At 37.2% G+C, this 22663-nt stretch overlaps 2 protein-coding genes across 2 annotated transcripts; both read right to left on the bottom strand.

The window, feature by feature from the left end:
• Positions 1–4256: 4256 nt before the first annotated feature.
• Positions 4257–15122, bottom strand: LOC127430626 (DNA polymerase delta subunit 3-like). The gene is made up of 12 exons (XM_051680521.1): positions 14984–15122; positions 14530–14585; positions 14328–14430; positions 14186–14225; positions 13927–14059; positions 13552–13801; positions 13253–13325; positions 12983–13160; positions 10552–10664; positions 10173–10261; positions 5511–5589; positions 4257–4846 (listed from the first exon to the last, which is right to left on the bottom strand). The coding sequence occupies exons 1-12, from the start codon at positions 15038–15040 to the stop codon at positions 4644–4646; spliced, it is 1374 nt and encodes a 457-aa protein (XP_051536481.1). The 5' UTR covers positions 15041–15122; the 3' UTR covers positions 4257–4643.
• Positions 15123–18547: 3425 nt separating this feature from the next.
• Positions 18548–19655, bottom strand: defbl1 (defensin, beta-like 1). The gene is made up of 3 exons (XM_051680526.1): positions 19527–19655; positions 19103–19226; positions 18548–18983 (listed from the first exon to the last, which is right to left on the bottom strand). Exons 1-3 carry the CDS (start codon positions 19579–19581, stop codon positions 18959–18961), a joined length of 204 nt encoding a protein of 67 aa, XP_051536486.1. The 5' UTR covers positions 19582–19655; the 3' UTR covers positions 18548–18958.
• Positions 19656–22663: the final 3008 nt, after the last annotated feature.

Raw genomic sequence — 22663 nt, forward strand, 5'->3', positions numbered from 1 at the left:
TCACTTGCATTGTAAGGACCTACAGAGTTGAGAGATTCTTCTAAAAATCTTCATCCATACATATCTTGAATGGCATGAGGGTGAGTAAGTGATGTTTGGGTGAAGTTTCCCTTTAACTTTGGCAGCACTACTACATAAAACTATCAACATGATCACACGGGAAGTTGGAAATTTGAAGTTGCTTCCGAATTTTCCACTACCCAAATATCAGCCCCATTATGCTGAGTTACGGACAAGCGCCATCACCCATCAGACATTTTTGCATCGGTTAAAGTGTTTACACCTTCCTTTGTGGTGCGACTGGAAGCACGTTGTGTCAGCAGTGTGGGAAACCCAAGTTCTCATCCCACACTGAAACCAGTAAGGATTCAGAAAGTCATAGCAACCCGAGTCAGAACAGTCTGAAGGTCTGTGCTGAGTTTGGTGGAGGTAGCTTGAAAGATCTAGGATGAGTTACAGTTGGTTTAGACATTTTGAAAAAACCCTAGCACAAGTCTAAATAATACAAGTATGTTGGCTTTGTCAAAACCAGCACTTCTAAACTTTACTCCAAAAAGGCACTAAATTGAGAGAGAACAGACCGAGAAACCTCTGCCATGAAAAACAGTAATTAAGCCAGAAGTGAATGCCACATCAACGAATGATGGATGTATGTCGTATGGCCTGTTAACTAATGTGACAATGATGAATAATGGGGCTTGGTGTTTTAGAGATAATCAGGACTTGTATTGGCTTGTATTCATGCCAACCTCAGCACAGGTATAGTGTTTCATTGCATTTAATAATATTCGTAAAGAGAGCAATAAAAAACATACTCCAGTTTTGTAAAGCATAACACAATATTTTTAAGCTTGATTTCAAAGACAGGTCCAGATGTGAGGCATCACACACACTAAGTAGTCTCTAAAACATCAAATCCCAGAAAGGTGATGCATGCTCCACCTTTTCCAATCATGTCTTGCATATTTTTCTTTTCTGACAAAGAACAGCATTTCTCCAGCCAAACACGGTTATATTACCCAGTCAGACGACCATGTGTAAAATGTCTGCTTTCAATTAATGCAAAATGATTTATTCTTTAACATCTCTGCATGAGAACAGTGAGGAGAATTATATAAATAAATCACTGCTGAGTTATTGGTGTTTGATGTGATTGTTGCCATTAATCTACAAAGTAAAACTCTCATATGCCCTCGAGGAGAATTCTTTGTCCTCACTTAAAAGACGTTTTTAGTACTAATTGTTTTACACTAAATAAACTTTCATGATAGTCTATAAAACATTTCAAAAGAAAAATTACAAACACCGTGACTAATTGTACACCAACAGTCACAAATTCGTCCTTGTGGGAAATGTTACTTATGTTAGTTTTAGTTATTCAGAAGAATACTTCAAACACTCAAAAGGTACCACATCAGGGTTAATGTGCAAAAGGGAAGGGATGAGGGGTCACATAGGTAACTAATTCGATGTGAATATTCAGTAATGAGCAGATATTATTTGAAAAAGGGCATTGGGGGAAAAAAATAGTTAGGGGAAATGGGATAGGGAAAAATGTTAGAAACATGAGTAACATATCTCTCTAAAGAATACATTTAAACTGAGAACTAGATTTAGAGGGTCCTTTTTTGTTGGCAGAAACTCCAAAAGCCCTTTCAGAAAGAGCTGATTTAGTCAGTTGTGTATGTTTTTATACGAGGAGGAAAGACAAGCTGACACTGTAGCAAAACATAAAGCGCTTCACATTCATTGGCTTTATGAAGTGCCCAAGGCCAGTTTGAATTTAATAATGTGGGTTCACTTGATATATTTTGAAAATGCCTATTGATTTATTCCACCTGGGCTGACAAATGCATTCCACATCTGAGAAGCTACGCAAGAAGTATATAACTGAAATCGTACAGTGGCCAAAACCCTTAAATCAAATAGATGAAGAGAAAAATACAGGAAGACGTGAAAAGCTACAGCACAAACGGCCTTATTCGTCAAATTGAATTTTAGTTCAGGAATTTTAGCTATTATACAATTTTACAATTGGGCATTAGATTTTTTTTTTAATGTATTTAAAACTTAATAAAACTACTGTAATTTTGGATTTAAAAGAAACCAGTTTTTGTGGTATTCTTTGCAGTTTAAGATGAGAGTGTTGTGTAATAACCCACCTCACCAGATGATGAAGCTGTAACAGGAATGTTTTGGGTTCAATATAAGTTAAGCTCAGTCAACAGCATTTATGACAATGTTGATAAGCACACACACAAAAGATTTTATAAAAAACAATAATAATAATTTCACCTCCTTGTTTATTAAAAAAGGCAAAAATCACAGTTACAGTAAAGCACTTGTAATTGAGGTGAATAGAGCTAGACTATAAACATTAAAATACATACCGTTTCAAAAGTATAGCTACAAGACAAAAACAATATACATACATGGTACATGAACATGAATTTAGTGTGACCTTATCTGTGTTATGTACAACTTTGTTATTATGACGTAATGTTAGTGAACCCTTTATAGGAGGTACAGGTGGTAAATCCAATATTATATCACACTAAAATCATGTTGAATGTTTACATGTTTTGGCCATACTTTTGAAACAGTGTGTATTTTAATGTTTAAATAAACGAGGGACGAGTCGAAAATCATGTCACAAATGCTTTTTTTGTTTTTTTGTTTAACCAAAGTCAGTCCACTGTCGACCATTTTTGGAACGCTCTCAGGAGGCTATTTCCAGTCATGCCAGTGTGGCTTCTATCTACTTGAATGGGGGGACACCGAAATCTAAAAAAACGGTCAGTCAAGATTACTTTCAAAGAACATTTTTCAAATAATCAATCAAATATGATAATATTGGGATCAGAAATTGTGCTTCTTGACCTCATATTACGCTAAAACGCAATTTTCCCGGCTTGTATAGCTAATGCACATGTAAAAGGTGATTGGGCCTTTAACCTGAAAGGCGGTACTTACTTTCTACATCCGTTGACCATTGGGTGCTAGAGCTTCATGGTTAGGCATTCCAATTACTCCCATTTATTTAAATAGAAGTGGCCCGTCTCTCTAAATAATCTCTGGTTTAACTTGTACTGAACCTGGAACATTCCTTTATCACCCTCCAGATTCTATTCTGTGAACACAATTTCACCATCAATCCAATAATACAGTATTCTCAAAGGGAGAGATCAGGTAGGACATTTCTCAACCTGTCGCAGGTAATGTCCCATTCTTATAATTGTATTTTATAGGTTCACATAAAATCTTTTTCCATTTGTTTCCATAAATCATAAGGATTACAATTACCAACGGGTACCTGAACAAGTGCACCTTGGAAGACTTTAAGGTGAACCTGGAAACAATAACTCACACTGTATCATTGTCGAGACAAAAGCATGGCTAATTTTTCCAATGATAGCTATGCAATCAAGCAAAAGATTTTCTCAGAGACAAGGAGGCGCCTGCAATTTCAAACATCGGTTTGATAAATTATCCAGGACAGGCGCCTCACCCCAGTCTATGTCTGAGTGCTCAGAGAGAGACCTGCAAGGGGTATGCAAAGGAAACTACTAGCAAATACCTAACTGCAAAACAAACAAAACAAAATTGCTTTCCTTCACAGCATGCAGTTGGATAAAATAATTATTGTTAGGTAAGCATCAATGTAGAACACTTTCAGAATATTTTACTGTACCAACCTAGGAAATGGGACAAAAGTCCGAAAATTTCTTATCCGGACCTCAGGTTTGAAAGCACAATATAAATGTTTTACAGTAAAATAAGGCACAGTCTACTCTTGAGAAATGCTGACTTTAAAAGCATACACTGAAACCCAAGGTTAGTAGCTTTTCCTTCTCAGAAATGCTTTGGAACAAAATGCTCAATTTCATGTATGTGGCACCAGATCAGAAGAGCTTGGACAGATCTTGATATGCATTTCCAGAAGCATGCCATTCCACACAACAAGTTTTTTTTATTTTGATAAATCAAAATCTCCAAGATCAATGCAACTGTGGTCATGTAGAAATATGAAGGGCAAAGGAGAAAACGACTTATGTTCAGCAAAAACTCATTACTTGCTAAACAAGACAGCAGGAGAAATAATTATTTTTGAAATGTACAATTTTCTGTTATTCAATAACAGCTTTTTAAAATGGACTTGGCTTAATAACTAATGAAAGCCAAAAAAATTCCAGAATTCCTGGCTAAAACTGGCAAGCGAACATTTCTTTTAAAGGAAAATCCGTACAAACAAGAGGAAAAATATTACAATGTTTGATTTATTATTCAGAAGAATTGTAAAAATGGTCATAAGCATTGACAAAAAACATTTCACAATCTTTTGAAAATTGATTCCACAAAGCAGTTAAGTAACACAAATTTGCGAGGAAAGACCACTACATTTACAGACTACAACAGACCATCACATCAGGCCCAGGACTGAAGTTCAGCATATTACATTTTCATATGAAGAGAATGGGCACAAAAGGATGTCAATGTAGCAGAAATTTACTCTGGTCTCATCTTTGAAGAGCCTTTCAGTGAAAGATGATATATATCCTGCTTATAATCTGTGGTTCATGGGAAACAATGCGAGTAGGTCACTATTGAGAACTAATTGCTTAAAAGTTAATGAATGGCTAAATTCATTTCTTCTGAAAAAATCCCATGATGGATGGCTGTTTTGTTGTTTTGTTAGCTGCAGTGGTCTTCTTCTGACTCTTTTCTTTTTTCTCGCCTTCTCTTTTTCCAAATGACTGCTTGAGTGAGCTTGAGTCCTTGGCTTGACTGTTGGGTTCAGACTCTTCACTCTCAGAGTAAGACTCACTCACATAAACCTTCTCTGTAACTAGGAAAACAGACACATGAGTTATTAACTTTGTGAATCACAGTCAAGAAGCACAATGGTTATTTCCTTCCAAAGCCACTGCTTTTGGTTACTTGTCAACTCTAGGAGGCACTCTTCCTGAAGCAACTTGAAGAGCCTTGCCTTTAGGGTTGGGAACCGAGAACTAGTTCTTATTCAGAACCAGATATCAAGATTTTCTGTAAATTATGACGTACATTTCAGTCTGTTCTCAAAGGAGCTATTGTATGGCTTTAGAAGACTTGGAATCTAGCACACAAGTCATATTAATAACTTTTATGGCGCACAATCAATCCTGCTTTTTGGTCTTTGAATACAAAGACTACTACCACATGATCATAAAGGTCAAAATAATCTGAAAAGAACAGACATGTTTCACAAATAGCATCAAAGCACTCAGTATGTCGATCATATGACTTCGATTTAAGCGTTTCTTTCAGCACATATAAATGTTTTTAAATCGTGTGCCAGAGCGTAAATTTACTACAGCCATGCATGTAGAGACTATTTAATATACAAGCACAAACACATTTTAAATGTACAAAATCTTTAGCATTTATAATAATGACCTTGGTGATCCATAAGAAAGTACATGTGGCTTGAGAGGGAGGGAGGCCATGAGGAAATTAAATTAAATGTTGCCTACCAAAGGAGCCTTCTTCATCAACAAATGTGCGGGACTTCAAAACACGCCTCCTTTTCCTCCTCTTGACCTCAGAGCTTTCCTGAACAAGGCAAATCCACAATCAATGGCAATTAAGAAAATATACAAATATGCCACATACAAACACATGATTCTGACTGGGGTGTCTGTTTCTGTGTTGAGCGCACAAGAATGTTGGTATAGGGGGCCTGGGTAGCTCAGTGGTAAAATAAGCTGGATACCACCCCTGGAGTTCGCTAGCTCACTAGATCGAATCCCAGGGCGTGCTGAGTGACTCCAGCCAGGTCTCCTAAGCAACCAAACTGGCCCGGTTGCTAGGGAGGGTAGAGTCACATGGGGTAAACTCCTCGTGGTCGCTATAATGTGGTTTGTTCTCGGTGGGGCGCATGGTGAGTTGAGCGTGGTTGCCGCGGTGGATTCTATGTCTCCGTGGCAACGCGCTCAACAAACCACGTGATAAGGTTGATGGTCTCAGACGCGGAGGCAACTGGGATTTGTCCTCCGCCACCCGGACTGAGGCGAATCACTACGCGACCACGAGGACTTAAAAGCACATTGGGAATTGGGCATTCCAAATTGGGAGAAAAAAAATAAACTAGACTGAGACTGATTATATGGCAGTTAACTCTAGATGGAGATGCACATGTGACACACACATGACCTCATCTGTACTACAGGGTCATATTTTTGACACACTTGCAAAAATACAGTGAGATATTTGTCTAAATGAATGGCTTGTATATTTGATAAAAGTTGACAAGGTCATGAGAGCAGAGCGCGTGTTGGTAATTTGCCCCTCAAAATCTATCCTTAAAATTCTGCTGGGAAAAAATTCCTGCTGTTTGTGTGTGTGTTTATCCTATAGTATGCATATCCTATAGTAACTGTGGGAGCGTAGAAAGAGAAAGTTACAGGCTTCCCAATTAATTACCATTACTTTTACATGATTTTATGGAGTTTGCACTCACAAAGCACAATTTCTAGCTGATAAAAAATGAGCAGAGCATATCAAGAAAAATAAATATTCAATATGGACATTTCCTATGACTTAAGATTCTGAAACAAAACATTTTTGGATTTACTTAAAATATATACATTATTGCATCACACCTTTTAAGTAAATTCAACTTAGTCATTTTATGTCAGCACAACTAGAAAACCTTTTGTTAGATATACGCAAATATATCAGTTCATTTAACTTTATTTACTTAATGTATGTCACACAGGTAATATTCAACAACTAATAACAAGTTGTTTCAAATTAACATTTAGATCCCTGTTTCTACTTATTTTACTTGGCTCTAAAGAAAATAATAATTGAGGTCAGGCATTAAACTTGATTCCCCAAAGAGGTGGAGATAAAGCGGCACTTCAGCTCTGCATATTCATATGTGCAAGGAGAAATTACATAGATTGAACAGTATTCAAGTAGACCACTAGGTGATTTCACACAGAACAGTTATTTACAGTAAAACAACAAAATCTTTAAAAACTAATTAGGGTGCTTTCACACTACCAGAGTTCGTTTCCTCCCCCCCCCCCGAAGTTTACAGGAACCGTACCCCAGACCACCTTTTCAAGCGGACCTGGGTGCGGTTCGCGGGTGCGCACCCGAGTTTGGAAAACAGCATTCACATTATCCAAACGAACCGAACTTTGACGTCATTCGACCCCGGATGCGCACCAAAAGTGCTAGTGTGAAAGCACCCTTAAATGCCCATATAAGTTTTCTTTTGATCACATAAAAATGCTTAAATTATTCAAGTGCAAGGGCTTATGGGTATTACCCGCAGCCTCAGTTTTGTACTTGACTGTTTGAGTTAGTAGTACCATATTTTCTGGAAATAAAGTCACACTTGGTCAAAATCACTCTGTTGAGAGAAAAAAAAACAAATAAATCGCATCTGTATATAAGCTGAGATTATTTAACAGAGACGTGCCACTTCTATTAAAATGAATGGGAGAAATTGGAATGCTCAACCAAGGAGCTCTGAGCACCCAGTGGTCAACAGATGTAGAAAGGAAGTCCCGCCTTACAGTTAAAAGAGTCAATCACCTTTTAGATACAGACATCACCTGTCTGTCAACTCTAGAACGCGCATGCGCATTAGCTATACAAGCCGGGAAAATTTTGTTTTTTAGCATAATATGAGGTAAAGAATCACAATTTATGATACCAGTATTGTCAGACTTCATTGCCGATTTGAAATATGTTCTTTGATCGTAATCTTGACCAACCATTGTTTTTTTTATTTGTTTTAATTCCCTTTTTTTCCCCAATTTGGCATGCCCAATTTCCACTGCTTACTAGGTCTTCGTGGCATGACACCATGGAGACTCACAGCATGTGGAGGCTCATGCTATTCACCGCAATCCACGCACAACTTACCATGTGCCCCATTGAGAAGGAGAACCACTAATCGTGACCACGAGGAGGTTACCCCATGTGACTCTACCCTCCCTAGCAACCGGGCCAATTTGGTTGCTTAGAAGATCTGGCTGGAGTCACTCATCATGCCCTGGATTCAAACTCGTGACTCCAGGGGTGGTAGTCAGCGTCAATACTCACTGAGCTACTCAGGCCCCCCTGACCAACCGTTGCTGAGATTTTGGTCTTTCTCCATTCAAGCAGATAGGAGCTGAACTGGCATGACTGGAAGCCTCCCGACATGACAGCGTTCCAAAGATGGCCGACAGTGGACTGACTTGCTAGAAAGACTTTGATATAAGTAACACTGACAGAGGTTGCATGCGGCCGCCCGACTTCCTTTTAATGTTCAGCAGTACGATTCACGATTCCCTCCGTGGACATTCCATCAGGATTTACGCATATATCAGTGTTTCGGGCTTATTTTAATCGAGAGAATCTGCTTTAAGCAATCGTCTATAACAGATTTTCATATAATGTTTGTGTTTCATGAAAAATATATGTGGCAAATAAGCCACATCTTTCCAATGTAATTATGCATACAAATAAACAGCTTTTAGTCCATGAGTAACACAAAATGCCTGTTGTATTCTATTCATTAACGTTAGCGACTGTCTATCTGTGAATATTTCTGATATTTGAAACCCTGTTTGCTGTGCACCAATTATCCGGTTCACTTACTAAAAGTGTGATGTAAAGTTTTTTTTATGGGCATGTGAGGAATTGCGTTTGACAGCGGTCAAGAATTTGTTAGGACAATAATGTTATGATGGACAAAATATTAAAACAGGCTTCATAAAATAATTTGTAAATGCAAAATACTCTGAATAGGCAACTTTAAAACGCTATTACCATCTCATAACGGATGTTTTCATCTGTTTGTGTGTAAGCAAATGTGTTTTGGTGTGTGCGCGTTTAAACAACCATCATCAATTACGTATAAATTATGCATATAAATTATGCATATAAGTCGCTTCTGACTATAAGTTGTAGGACCATGAAGATGATGGAAAAAAAAAAAAATAAAAAAAATAAAAAAACGCAGCTTATAGTCTGGAAAATACAGTACTTAAAATCTTAATCTTATGGATTTGTAAGCTAAAGTTCAAGGAAATCACAATTATTCATTTAATTTATGTAACTCTCTAAGTTCACCTTAAAACTGATATTTTGTGTTAATGGATGTTAATGATTAATCGGAAATAGATTAATTGTCATTAATAATTTGATTGTTTAAGCTTATCGATCGTCAATTACTTAATTTCAGGACAAATGTGCAGTAATCATGACAGCAGACTTTGAATAGGCTGTCTATAAAGTCACCTGCCGCTAAAGGGTGCTTGCGCACTGCATGGTACTTATTATCCAAATCACAGAAGAAGCCTCAGCCACACAGATTAGAGATGAAGCGGCTCAATGTAAACAATGTTGGAGCGGTTCTCTATAAATTAACACACACCGTGATAGTGTGTTAAAATACAACATGACAACAAGCACTGTTGATCTCCTCGTTTCATCCCAACCTACAATTAAGTCAGCGATCACCGGGAAAGCACAAGGTACATTCAGCTGACATCACACTACCACCAGAGAAGCAGTAGCATATGTTATGTACTGTGTTTACGCAGCGTGTTAAGATTTGACTTGATTTCTAATTTTAAAAAAAAGTCCAAAGATCCGAAATATCCCACAATCCACAATGTGAAGATTTAATGAACTCAAATATGTTTTTAAATTATAGCTATACCTTAAGTATCTTAAGATAGAAGTTACTTCTAACAGTATTTCATTTACAGTAATTAAACAATTGCCAAATTCGAACTAAACATAGCCTAAATGTATTTAAATACATTGAACAAGGAATATTTTAAGAGGAAAATGCCAACACGTGCATTTCTTAAGTGTATTAATTTAAATTATATTTAAACAGCAGGCTACATGCACATTATTATTTGGAGCCCTCCACGTGTTTTGCGATATTAACGTTAATGATTAATCGATTAACTGATCGTTAATTTCCACGACGATCGATTATGAAAATGTCTGAAAGTTTACATACCTATTTTGTGTTATACACATTAATGAAAATTAAGTAACGCAAAAAATTTTTACAAATATGTACATCTCGAGTAGAAGCTATTTATTTTCAGATTTCCTGGATTTTCATGACTGTGGGAACCCTAAAGTTAACAATTAATAAAGGGTTGGTGACTTACTTCTTGGTGTGAAACAGGCTCTCTCTTCACTTGATCTTCTGGGCTGGGAGTACACACATTAGGCACAGGGGGTGGAGAATCTGGAACAACTGGAAGAGAAGAGTGAGCAAAGAGATAACATATACTGTATGTATGTATTAATACAGAGAGAGAGAGAGAGAGAGAGAGCACGGGAGGGAAAATAGAGGAAAACACAATGAATGTTATCAATTAGCTTTTGTTTGTCAGAGCAATTTTGATATTTCATTCAGTGCTCTGCCCAGAGGGGGAACCATTTCTTTGTTTTTCTTCATTTTGGGTCACTGAGTGCCTCATCTGGATTGCTTCAAACCTGCAAAGCATGACACAAACTTTTTTTTCTCCCCCATCTCTTTCCTACCGTCATCATCATCACTGCTGTCTGCCTGGGGCTTCTTTATCCTCCGTCTCTTCTTCTGTTGGCTTTCCATTTTCTCATCTTCACTGTCCAAAGGCTCAGAGCGCTTTGTTTTACTTATCAGAGGAGACAAACATTTAGATCAGCTCATGATTAACGAGGGGAGTAATGATATACTAATGATAATGACAAACCCCTGACATAAACAATGGGACTGCATCACACTTTGAGCAGTTGTAACATCACAGGGCTCGACAATAATTGGCCAGATGGCTCCGGGCCAGCGTGAGAGTTCGGGGCAGGGTTGCCCAATAGGGTCAACATTTTTTGATCAAGTACAGTGCATCCGGAAAGTATTCACAGTGCTTCACTTTTTCCACATTTTGTTATGTTACAGCCTTATTCCAAAATGTATTAAATTAATTATTTTCCTCAAAATTCTACAAACAATACCCCATAATGACAACGTGAAAGAAGTCTGTTTGAAATCTTTGCAAATTTATTAAAAATAAAAAACAACAACAAAAAAAAACACATAAGTATTCACAGCCTTTGCTCAATACTTTGTTGAAGCACCTTTGGCACCAATTACAGCCTCAAGTCTTTTTGAGTATGATGCTACAAGCTTGGCACACCTATTTTTGGGCAGTTTCTCCCATTTTTCTTTGCAGGACCTCTCAAGCTCCATCAGGTTGAATGGGGAGCGTCGGTGCACAGCCATTTTCAGATCTCTCCAGAGATGTTCAATCGGGTTCAAGTCTGGGCTCTGGCTGGGCCACTCAAGGACATTCACAGAGTTGTCCCGGAGCCACTCCTTTGTTATCTTGGCTGTGTGCTTAGGGTCGTTGTCCTGTTGGAAGATGAACCTTCGCCCCAGTCTGAGGTCCACAGCGCTCTGGAGCAGGTTTTCATCAAGGATGTCTCTGTACATTGTTGCATTCAACTTTCCCTCGATCCTGACTAGTCTCCCAGTTCCTGCCGCTGAAAAACATCCCCACAGCATGATGCTGCCACCACCATGCTTCACTGTAGGGATGGTATTGGCCAGGTGATGAGCAGTGTCTGATTTCCTCCAGACATGACGCTTGCTGTTCAGGCCAAAGAGTTCAATCTTTGTTTCTCATGGTCTGAGAGTCCTTCAGGTGCCTTTTGGCAAACTCCAGGCGGGCTGTCATGTGCCTTTTACTGAGGAGTGGCTTCCGTCTGGCCACTCTACCATACAGGCCTGATTGGTGGAGTGCTGCAGAGATGGTTGTTCTTCTGGAAGATTCTCCTCTCTCCACAGAGAAATGCTGGAGCTCTGTCATAGTGACCATCGGGTTCTTGGTCACCTCCCTGACTAAGGCCCTTCTCCCCCGATCGTTCAGTTTGGCCAGGCAGCCAGCTCTAGGAAGAGTCCTGGTGGTTCCAAACTTCTTCCATTTATGGATGGAGGCCTCTGTGCTCATTGGGACCTTCAATGCTGCAAAAAATTTTCTGTACTCTTCCGCAGATCTGTGCCTCGATACAATCCTGTCTCAGAGGTCTACAGACAATTCCTTGGACTTCATGGCTTGGTTTGTGCTCTGACATGCACTGTTAACTGTGGGACCTTATATAGACAGGTGTGTGCCTTTCCAAATCATGTCCAATCAACTGAATTTACCACAGGTGGGCTCCAATCAAGTTGTAGAAACATCTCAAGGATGATCAGTGGTAACAGGATGCACCTGAGCTCAATTTTGAGTGTCATGGCAAAGGCTGTGAATACTTATGTACATGTGGTTTTTTTTCATTTTTTATTTTTAATAAATTTGCAAAGATTTCAAACAAACTTTTCACGTTGTCATTATGGAGTATTGTTTGTAGAATTTTGAGGAAAATAATGAATTTAATCAATTTTGGAATAAGGCTGTAACATAACAAAATGTGGAAAAAGTGAAGCACTGTGAATACTTTCCGGATGCACTGTACATGTGTTTTTATGTCTTGCAGAATAAAAAAAAATTATGGTTTTATGTGATGCTTTAAACATTTTGTTGCTGTCTGCTGGTTTAATTCTGAATGAATTCTGATCACCAAATATGTGTTGAAATTGCAAAAATGATTTGAGATCATTAGGAACCAATGCATGCCATCATTTCCAGCAAAACTGCATTTATGAATTAAAATGAATAAATAAATAAATTTGAATTTGCAAATTTCCAGCTATTAATGATCAAAACCTAATTATTTTTTGTAAATTGTAATAATTTTTTTGTGTGATATTTTAAAAAAATAAATAAATACAAATATGTTGCTAAAAATAGAAGTGGTGGTGGGGCCAGTAAAAATACAGGCAGGACAAGTAAAAATCTTAATTTTGCATCAACTTAAAAAAGCGAGCACTTCTGCCCTGCTCTTTTGTTAACATAATGAGAAATACAAAAGGAAAATAAAACGTTATACATCTTACTTGCGAGTATCTTGTGTTTCTTCCTTCAGAGAGTTGGACACCTTGGGTTGTTCCTCCTTAATGCCACACTCAGGTTTGGGAGATGGCTGTGACTGTTTCATACTCACAGTAGTGGATGTGGTCGAGCCTCCATCTATCTCTTCTTTGATGCTTTTATTGGGTTTTTCATCACTCTTTTCTAAATTTCACACAGTAAGAATGTTATGTTTGAACTTTGCATGTGTTGCTTCAATTTTGTAACAGACAGTTAAAACAGAGAATAATACTTACTTTGAGCAGACTTTCCAAAAAAGTTACTCATTGGGTTTGCTTTGGAGGATGGCTTGTTTTTTGATGTTTCAACCTAAAACAAATGACAAAAGAATTGAAAAACTATCTTGAGTACCATGTACAATAAAAAACTAAGTTATACCATAAGTTGTCAAACATGGGGCCACAGGAGATTTCTATGAACTGCATCTCATTTATGGTATCTTAAAATAATATTTTGTGTGCTTGCAAGAATTTTGGAACCAAAACTATGGGCCGTGGACCAAAAAGGGTTGAGAACCTCTAAGTTACACACTTACTAGAGACGAATCATCTTTCTGCTCCGTTTTCACTTCTTTGCTGGATTCTTGGCTCTTAGCAGCATTTTTGCTTGCAAACATGCCCATGATGCCTGATGACTGTTTAGTACTGGGTTTGGAGGTAGCAGAAGAATTTTCACTCAAGCCAGGTTTACTGATCTCCTTTTGGGCTGGAGTGGTTAAATCCTGAGCTCTCTGCAGCACTGCAGATGACATAGGGACGGCTGCAGCACAGCGTATGGCACTGTACCTGAAGACAAGAGGAGGAATGTGATGTTTCAGTACCTTTTCAGAGGGATAGTCCATATTGTGCATGCAATCACTAAATAATGATACATCATGCGCTTTCTGTCGTGATCCGTGCAGATCACATACTTGCTGCAGTTTTTCAGGTTCTCCTTAACAGCATCATAATCTGTACTGTAGAGTGGAGCACTATCCTTAAGTTCTGCTCTCTGCAAACTGTACACATGCACACTGACGGTCACATCCATCTTTGCTTTTACATCTGTTTACAAAAAAGGGTTTGTTAATCATCATACATGTTAGATCAGAGTAAACAGACAGAAGCTGAAAATATATTTATTTAGAACATGCTATTTTCAAACCCATAGACCAAAAAAGGTAGTCTTACCCTCAAGCTTATCCTCTCGGACTACTGACACTTTATGGCACTGAAAGGAAAGGGAAACCTTAAACAGCATGATCTTAAATTTGTGTGTCCACACATCACTTATTACTATTAACAGTCCTCGGTGGTGGATCTCCATACTTACCATGCTACCGTTCTCCACACACTTGCCAGATACGAGGTAGGTGGCGTGAAGGGGAGTCTTTGAACTTTCCTTGCGCTTCTGCTCCAAGTAATGATACAACATTCTGCAAGGATACCACATGAAAACTGATGCGGTCAACACACCAGGACCAATTGCTTGAATACATTTAAACTGACATTAATTTAAAAAGGGCAGGACTTACTGTTTGGCTGTGTTCACATGGACCCCAAGAGTTAAACTGAGCCATTTGTAGGTGACCTAGAAAATTAAAACATAAATATTGACTTTACTTGTACATACTCGTACACAGGGAACACGTATTCTTTGAATGCACTGCAATTAATTTAATAAAAAGCGTCAGTTAAAATAATAAATACGAATGTAAATAATGTGTCATGGCAGAACAGCTTTATCTAATGTTCAGTCTATCAGCTTGGATATGAGCTATGCTGTTTTATCTACAAACATAGAAGACATTATTTTCTGCTTGATATCCCAAAATAAGTTGCCATTTAACATCACATACGTTACGAATATAAAACATAGGCAAGTAAACATTATACGTTGTTGCACATAGTCACATGTAAGCTAGCTTAATATCTTATCAATCATCTCACTTTTTAGTTGCAAAAACGATATTGTAAAGAGCAACTTACGATTTTATTTTGGTCATTAACGAATTCGTCTATGTTGTCTAAATACAGGTCATCCATTACGGGAATTCCAGCTAACCCAGTTTCACGCTTTTGCTTCTCACCAAACGCGGGAACTGCTCTGGAGCTGTATTTACTTCCGGTAATGTGGGTTACAGCGTCAAATAATGGCGCGAGTTTTGAGCTCCTTGGTCATGTCACTTCACAAAACAATCTCCACCATTTTTTGTACGTGTTAGTTAGTGCAAGTAGTGGAGCTCCAAGGTCAGATGAGTTATTCTTTATGTATACAACACAGAAGTTCCGTATTCTTTCCACAGTTGTTTTCAATTCCAGTTGAAATTAGGAATGAGATATTTTATTTTCTTAGGTTTTAATACTTTAATTTACATTAATACTTAATACTTTTGTACTTTTATTTATTTATTTATTTATTATTATTATTATTATTATTATGCTGGTTGTCTGGTTTTAGCTGGTTAGGTGTTTGGTTTTAGAGGGGTTTTGGGAACTTTTAAACTGGTCAGGCTGGGAGACAGCTTAATCCAGCTACAGCTAGCTAAGGAGCTTAGGCTGGTTTTAGTTATTTATTTATATATATACTGGCAGCCAAAAGTTTGGAATAATGTGCAGATTTTGCTGTTACGGAAGGAAATTGGTACTTTAATTCACCAAAGTGGCATTCAACTGATCACAAAGTATAATCAGGACATTACTGATGTAAAAAAACAGCACCATCACTATTTGAAAAAAGTCATTTTTGATCAAATTTTGACAGGCCCCATTTCCAGCAGCCATCACTCCAACACCTTATCCTTGAGTAATCATGCTAAATTGCTAATTTGGTACTAGAAAATCACATAAAAAAAAAAAAAATTAAAAAAAAAGCTATTTGGTTCATTAAATGAAGCTTAACATTGTCTTTGTGTTTGTTTTTGAGTTGCCACAGTATGCAATAGACTGGCATGTCTTAAGGTCAATATTAGGTCAAAAATGGCAAAAAAAGAAACCGCTTTCTCTAGATACTCATCAGTCAATCATTGTTTTGAGGAATGAAGGCTATACAATGCTTGAAATTGCCAAAAATATTAAAAAATATGAAGATTTCATACAAAGGTGTACACTACAGTCTTCAAAGTCAAAGGACAACTGGCTCTAACAAGGACAGAAAGAGATGTGGAAGGCCAGATGTACAACTAAACAAGAGGATAAGTACATCAGAGTCTCTAGTTTGAGAAATAGATGCCTCACATGTCCTCAGCTGACAGCTTCATTGAATTCTACCTACTCAACACCAGTTTCATGTACGACAGTAAAGAGAAGACTCAGGGGTGCAGGCCTTATGGGAAGAATTGCAAAGAAACACAGACTGGACAACAGATAATTGGAAAAGAGTGTTATGGATCTTAAATCTCTGGTGTTATGGTAAACGAGAAGTGACCGACAAGACAGCCACATCTATGGCAAGTGCTACAGGAAGCGTGGGGTGAAATGTCACCTGAGTATCTGGACAAACTGACAGCTAGAATGCCAAGGATCTGCAAAGCTGTCATTGCTGCACGTGGAGGATTTTTTGATGAGAACTCTTTCAAGTAGTTTAAGAAGTTCTGAACATTATTTTCAAATTGTAATAGTAATTTTTCATGTTATTAATGTCCTGACTATGTATTGTGATCAGTTGAATGCCACTTTGGTGAATAAAAGTACCAATTTCTTTCTATAAGAGCAAAATCTCTACATTATTTCAAACTTTTGGCCACCAGTGTATGTATATATACATACAGGTGCTGGTCATATAATTAGAATATCATCAAAAAGTTGATTTATTTCACTAATTCCATTCAAAAAGTGAAACTTGTATATTACATTCATTCATTACACACAGACTGATATATTTCAAATGTTTATTTCTTTTAATTTTGATGATTATAACTGACAACTAAGGAAAATCCCAAATTCAGTATCTCAGAAAATTAGAATATTACTTAAGACCAATACAAAGAAAGGATTTTTAGAAATCTTGGCCAACTGAAAAGTATGAACATGAAAAGTATGAGCATGTACAGCACTCAATACTTAGTTGGGGCTCCTTTTGCCTGAATTACTGCAGCAATGCGGCGTGGCATGGAGTCGATCAGTCTGTGGCACTGCTCAGGTGTTATGAGAGCCCAGGTTGCTCTGATAGTGGCCTTCAGCTCTTCTGCATTGTTGGGTCTGGCATATCGCATCTTCCTCTTCACAATACCCCATAGATTTTCTATGGGGTTAAGGTCAGGCGAGTTTGCTGGCCAATTAAGAACAGGGATACCATGGTCCTTAAACCAGATACTGGTTGCTTTGGCACTGTGTGCAGGTGCCAAGTCCTGTTGGAAAATGAAATCTGCATCTCCATAAAGTTGGTCAGCAGCAGGAAGCATGAAGTGCTCTAAAACTTCCTGGTATACGGCTGCGTTGACCTTGGACCTCAGAAAACACAGTGGACCAACACCAGCAGATGACATGGCACCCCAAACCATCACTGACTGTGGAAACTTTACACTGGACCTCAAGCAACGTGGATTGTGTGCCTCTCCTCTCTTCCTCCAGACTCTGGGACCCTGATTTCCAAAGGAAATGCAAAATTTACTTTCATCAGAGAACATAACTTTGGACCACTCAGCAGCAGTCCAGTCCTTTTTGTCTTTAGCCCAGGCGAGACGCTTCAGACGCTGTCTGTTGTTCAAGAGTGGCTTGACACAAGGAATGCGACAGCTGAAACCCATGTCTTGCATACGTCTGTGCGTAGTGGTTCTCCCCCACATTTTTGAATGGGTTTTGTTTCACAATCCTCTGCAGGGTGCAGTTATCCCTATTGCTTGTACACTTTTTTCTACCACATCTTTTCCTTCCCTTCGCCTCTCTATTAATGTGCTTGGACACAGAGCTCTGTGAACAGCCAGCCTCTTTTGCAATGACCTTTTGTGTCTTGCCCTCCTTGTGCAACGTGTCAATGGTCGTCTTTTGGACAACTGTCAAGTCAGCAATCTTCCCCATGATTGTGTAGCATACAGAACTAGACTGAGAGACTATTTAAAGGCCTTTGCAGGTGTTTTGAGTTAATTAGCTGATTAGAGTGTGGCACCAGGTGTCTTCAATGTTGAACCTTTTCACAATATTCTAATTTTCTGAGATACTGAATTTGGGATTTTCCTTAGTTGTCAGTTATAATCATCAAAATTAAAAGAAATAAACATTTGAAATATATCAGTCTGTGTGTAATGAATGAATATAATATACAAGTTTCACTTTTTGAATGGAATTAGTGAAATAAATCAACTTTTTGATGATATTCTAATTATATGACCAGCACCTGTATATATATATATATATACTATTATTATTATTATAAAAAAAATATATTATTATTATTATTTTCCCCAGCAGGCTTGAATGTCTTTTTTTTTCTTTTTTTTTTTTTTCATACAAGCTTTCAGGTGATCCTATATCACAAACACATGAAGTTTTCTTAAAATATCTTCAAGAATTAGGTTTTAAAGGCTTGGTTTTACAAATTGACAGAGAGGTAAACAATGGTCAGTTAGTTTTATTGCTCCATTAGTGCAATTAAATGTACAGACAATATGTATTTATTATCATGTCTGTAGACATATCTTCTGTAAGTCATGAACAGTATTGTTCCTTAACCATGATGGTCTAATCAAAATCCTTGTACACACAACTGATGCTACTGTATTAGATGACAAACAGTGTTATAAACACATACAAGTATTTAAAAATAGATTAACCTTGCAGAATATCTATGCAGATTTCACAAAGGCATCTCTGACACATATCTCCATGCACATAACTTAAATCAAACATTTAAGCACGGGTTGAGTTAAAAAAAAAAAAAAAAAAAAAAAAAAAACTGAATTATGACAGAACAGATTGGATTCACATGGTGGACTCGGTTGGTGCTGCCTCATATGTTTTTACTTCTCAAAGAAAATGTGATACACAGCATCTGCAAAGAACCATACAAAAATATTAATGTATTTAAATAAGTTACTCAGTATATATAATGGACATGACAGACTATTGCTATGTTATAATTCTTAGGCCTAAATGTATATCGGAACTTACAGAAATCCCTTGCCGCATCCTAAGGGTCCAAAGTAAAGCTCTGATGGAAGGCACACTCCTTGTCGGCAAACTCCACTGAGGCTTGCACAGCTCCAGGGAAATGATATAGCCTCAGCCTCTTTGCCTAAAACCAAAAACAAATATTTTGACTTCATACAGACCAACACTGACAGATGAAAGCAATCTAGCAAAATAAGCCTAAAGTGGTTGGAGCAGAATATACAAGCTGATGTATGCAGAAAATGTTCTTCTGTCCAATGAAATTCCAGAATATTACTGTCACTTCCACTAACATCACAATAAAACTGTCTATTTTTGCATTTTTGTCCCATGGATGTGATACAAAGAAAGGTTTCAGGTTTACACAAGCACATGCATATTATAAAAGGAAATCTATCATCAAATGCAAACACACAAAACTTACAGTGCAATCCTAAAATGACCAGAAGAACCAAGGCAAGTACAATCTGAGGTTTCATATTGGTTTCTTCGGATGGTGATACTCCTGATACTTTGGCACAGTATTCTGGTCAGGCTGGGTCTTATTTTCCAAGTCACTATAGAAGGAGGAGTGACTCAATTAAAGTTACTCTAATAAGACTGTAAGTAAAAAATTTAATTATGTAGCTGAATGAATGGACATACTGTTCTTAATCCCATTTGGTGTAATCAGAAAATACCTAAAATGCAAGAGTCATTCATAACAGAGTACCATCACGAGATTTAGGCTACAGCAAATTATCAACATATGAAAGAAAATCATCACCTGATCTGAGACACATGCTTGTCCTGACGGCTGTACTTTTTTGTTATCTTAAAAATCTTTAGAATTCTCACTGAAAGATGGCTTTTTGGATTCCATTCCATGCAGGATCATGCATTTCTAAGAATACAATTTAGAACTACCTATATAGCTTATTGTAACTAGGATATACTTTAACAGGACAGTCATTTAATTGCTCATTAACATGGTCTAAGTATGGATGTAATGAGTCATTATGATCATTGTGGCTAAATATATTTAATCTTAAACAATGAAACAGGGCGGAACCTAAACTAAAAATCTGTGTTGTTCACAAAAGTCATTATGCAGAAAACTGACAGCCATTGCTCACTGAGTAATATGTTTCTCCTTCTCTTGATTTGGTATAAAAAAAAATGCAATTAACATATATTAACACATACTTATTTCCAATTAATAATAATTATAAAAGTTTTTTTTTTTTTCCTATGCTTTGGTTTGTTTTTTTAGGTATGAAAATAAATGATGGTTCAGGGAATGTGTCAAATTATGTTCTTCACAGGCAAACTATGTTCCTATGGGTTTAGCACACAACAACACACTAACAACACAAGGTCATGGGTTTGATACTCAGGAAACACAATATAATAAAGTGTAAACTTAGCTATTAGCTATTTTGGGTAAAAACATCTGCCAAATGTGTAAATGTTAATAAAAGCTAACTGCCCTGAACATTATAGTAAACTTATTTCTGAAACCTTTAAAACCCAATTACAATTTGTTACGATTACTTATTTAAACAATTAAAAATGCAGTAAATGTTGTTTGTGAAATTTGAATGTTTGGACACTCTATCAGTCACATTCACATTGTGAACCGTTTGAGCAGTTCAGTCAGTACTAAGTAACATCCCGTTTGGCAGATGCAGTCCAACATTAGCTGATTCTAGCAGTTCTTATTTCTGTAGGAATTTATCTCATCCTTCTTTATAGAATGCTGCAGTAAAATGCATGTTACATTGTGTGTAGTGCATATTTAAGATCTATCCACATATTGATTTTGAAGTATATTTCAGAGCATCATCTTGTTTTAATATAAAAATCTCTGACAATGGGACATTAGTTGGAACACTTTGATATACTGGAAGGGTATCTATATCTTTGTATAGGTGGAGTGGGCGGAGCCGCAGGAGGGGCAGAGGTTTGAGTCACAGGAGGAGGAGCCAGAGGTGGAGCACAGGAGGTTTAGGGAATTTAGACTCTGGAGATGGAGCCGCAGGGGGTGGAGTAGTAGGCAGCTCAGGAGAATGCGCTGTAGGAGGTGGAGTGGGCGGAGTCACAGCAGGCTCAGGGAATTAAGTCTCTGGAGGCAGAGCCACAGGGTTTGGAGCTTTGTTAACTGCTTAAAATATCAACACAGGAAGAACAAATAAAATAAGTTAATGCTAGATATATAGCTTTAAAATTATGCTTGCCAGTGTGAATCTTACAGATGTGCAGAGTAGCAGTTATAACTTGTTATCAGAAGATGGCACCAAATATTCACATTTATATCAGCTTTCTCAAGCATGTATGTTCATAAAATCCCTAAAAGGTGCTCTGTATGAGAAAAAGGCATGTTTTGGTCTTCATTGTCCTTAATAGCCATAAAGATCATATCATTTGCAGAGTCAAATGCGAACCTTCAAACATATTCTCCCCCAACTGCAAACAGACGTATTGCATGCACTTATAGTATAGATATACATATTTGTCTCCCAGGCCTATTAAATCCAACACTGATACCACAGCTTAAAGTTCAAATATTCCTATATTTAAGTTTATCCTATATCATTATGCATAATGTGAACTAATCATTGCATTAATGCAGCAAAGAATAATCCTCTCAAAATAAAACTTTTCATTTTCACTTTTGATAGTGTCATTGTTTGCACATTTTGCAGAAAGTTGGCTAATGCATCAGGACACAAAACACAGTAGCTCTAAATTAGACAAAATATTGACGTAAAAAAAAATAAAAAAAATCTAATCACAAAACAGCCCATGCACATCATGTCGTCATGTGCCTTGAATGCATGTAATTGAACACAACACTTACACAATGTTCTACAAGTTATGAGACAAGCTATTCATTCTTATACTTTGGAAAACATACAATATATTTGCCTCAACAGGACCTAATTTTATACCATATATAGGATTTACAAAAAGGGGGATAGTCAGGAAAATAACAGGGGAAAAAAAGGATTTAATCTGTGAGGCAATGGTTTTCCTCTAAATTCTGCATGGAGAGAATCAAAAGGTGCACAGGCTATGTAGTTCAGAAAGGAAATCTAGTGTGGCATATATGTGCTAAAGAACTTTTGATTTAGTCTTGATTTAATTTTGATTTTCTGCAAGCTAGAATAATTTTCAAATAGGAAATATTACAAAACCAGCCAAAATAGTTAGCAGGACAAACATCGACCCATTGAACAGACCTTAAAAATGTCTAGCTTGTACAACCCCAATTCCGAAAAAGTTGGGAAAGTATGATAAATGTTAATAAAATCAAAAAGGGGTGATTTGTACATTATATTCACCCTTTGCCATATTGAAAGCACTACAACTAAACATTATATGATGTTTCACCTTGTGAATTTCATTGTTTTTGTTGTTGTTGTTGTTGTTGTTTTTAATGTACAGTAATTTCAAATCAGATGATTGCAACATGCTCCAAAAAAGTTGAGACAGGGGCAATTTAAGACTAATAATAATTTGCCGAGTTAAAATAACAAGGCAATGTGAAACAGGAGATGTTGGTGAGGCAATTGTGTCATT

The sequence above is a fragment of the Myxocyprinus asiaticus genome, chromosome 40 (genome assembly GCF_019703515.2).
Source record: "Myxocyprinus asiaticus isolate MX2 ecotype Aquarium Trade chromosome 40, UBuf_Myxa_2, whole genome shotgun sequence".
In the NCBI taxonomy this organism is placed as follows: Eukaryota; Metazoa; Chordata; class Actinopteri; order Cypriniformes; family Catostomidae; genus Myxocyprinus; species Myxocyprinus asiaticus.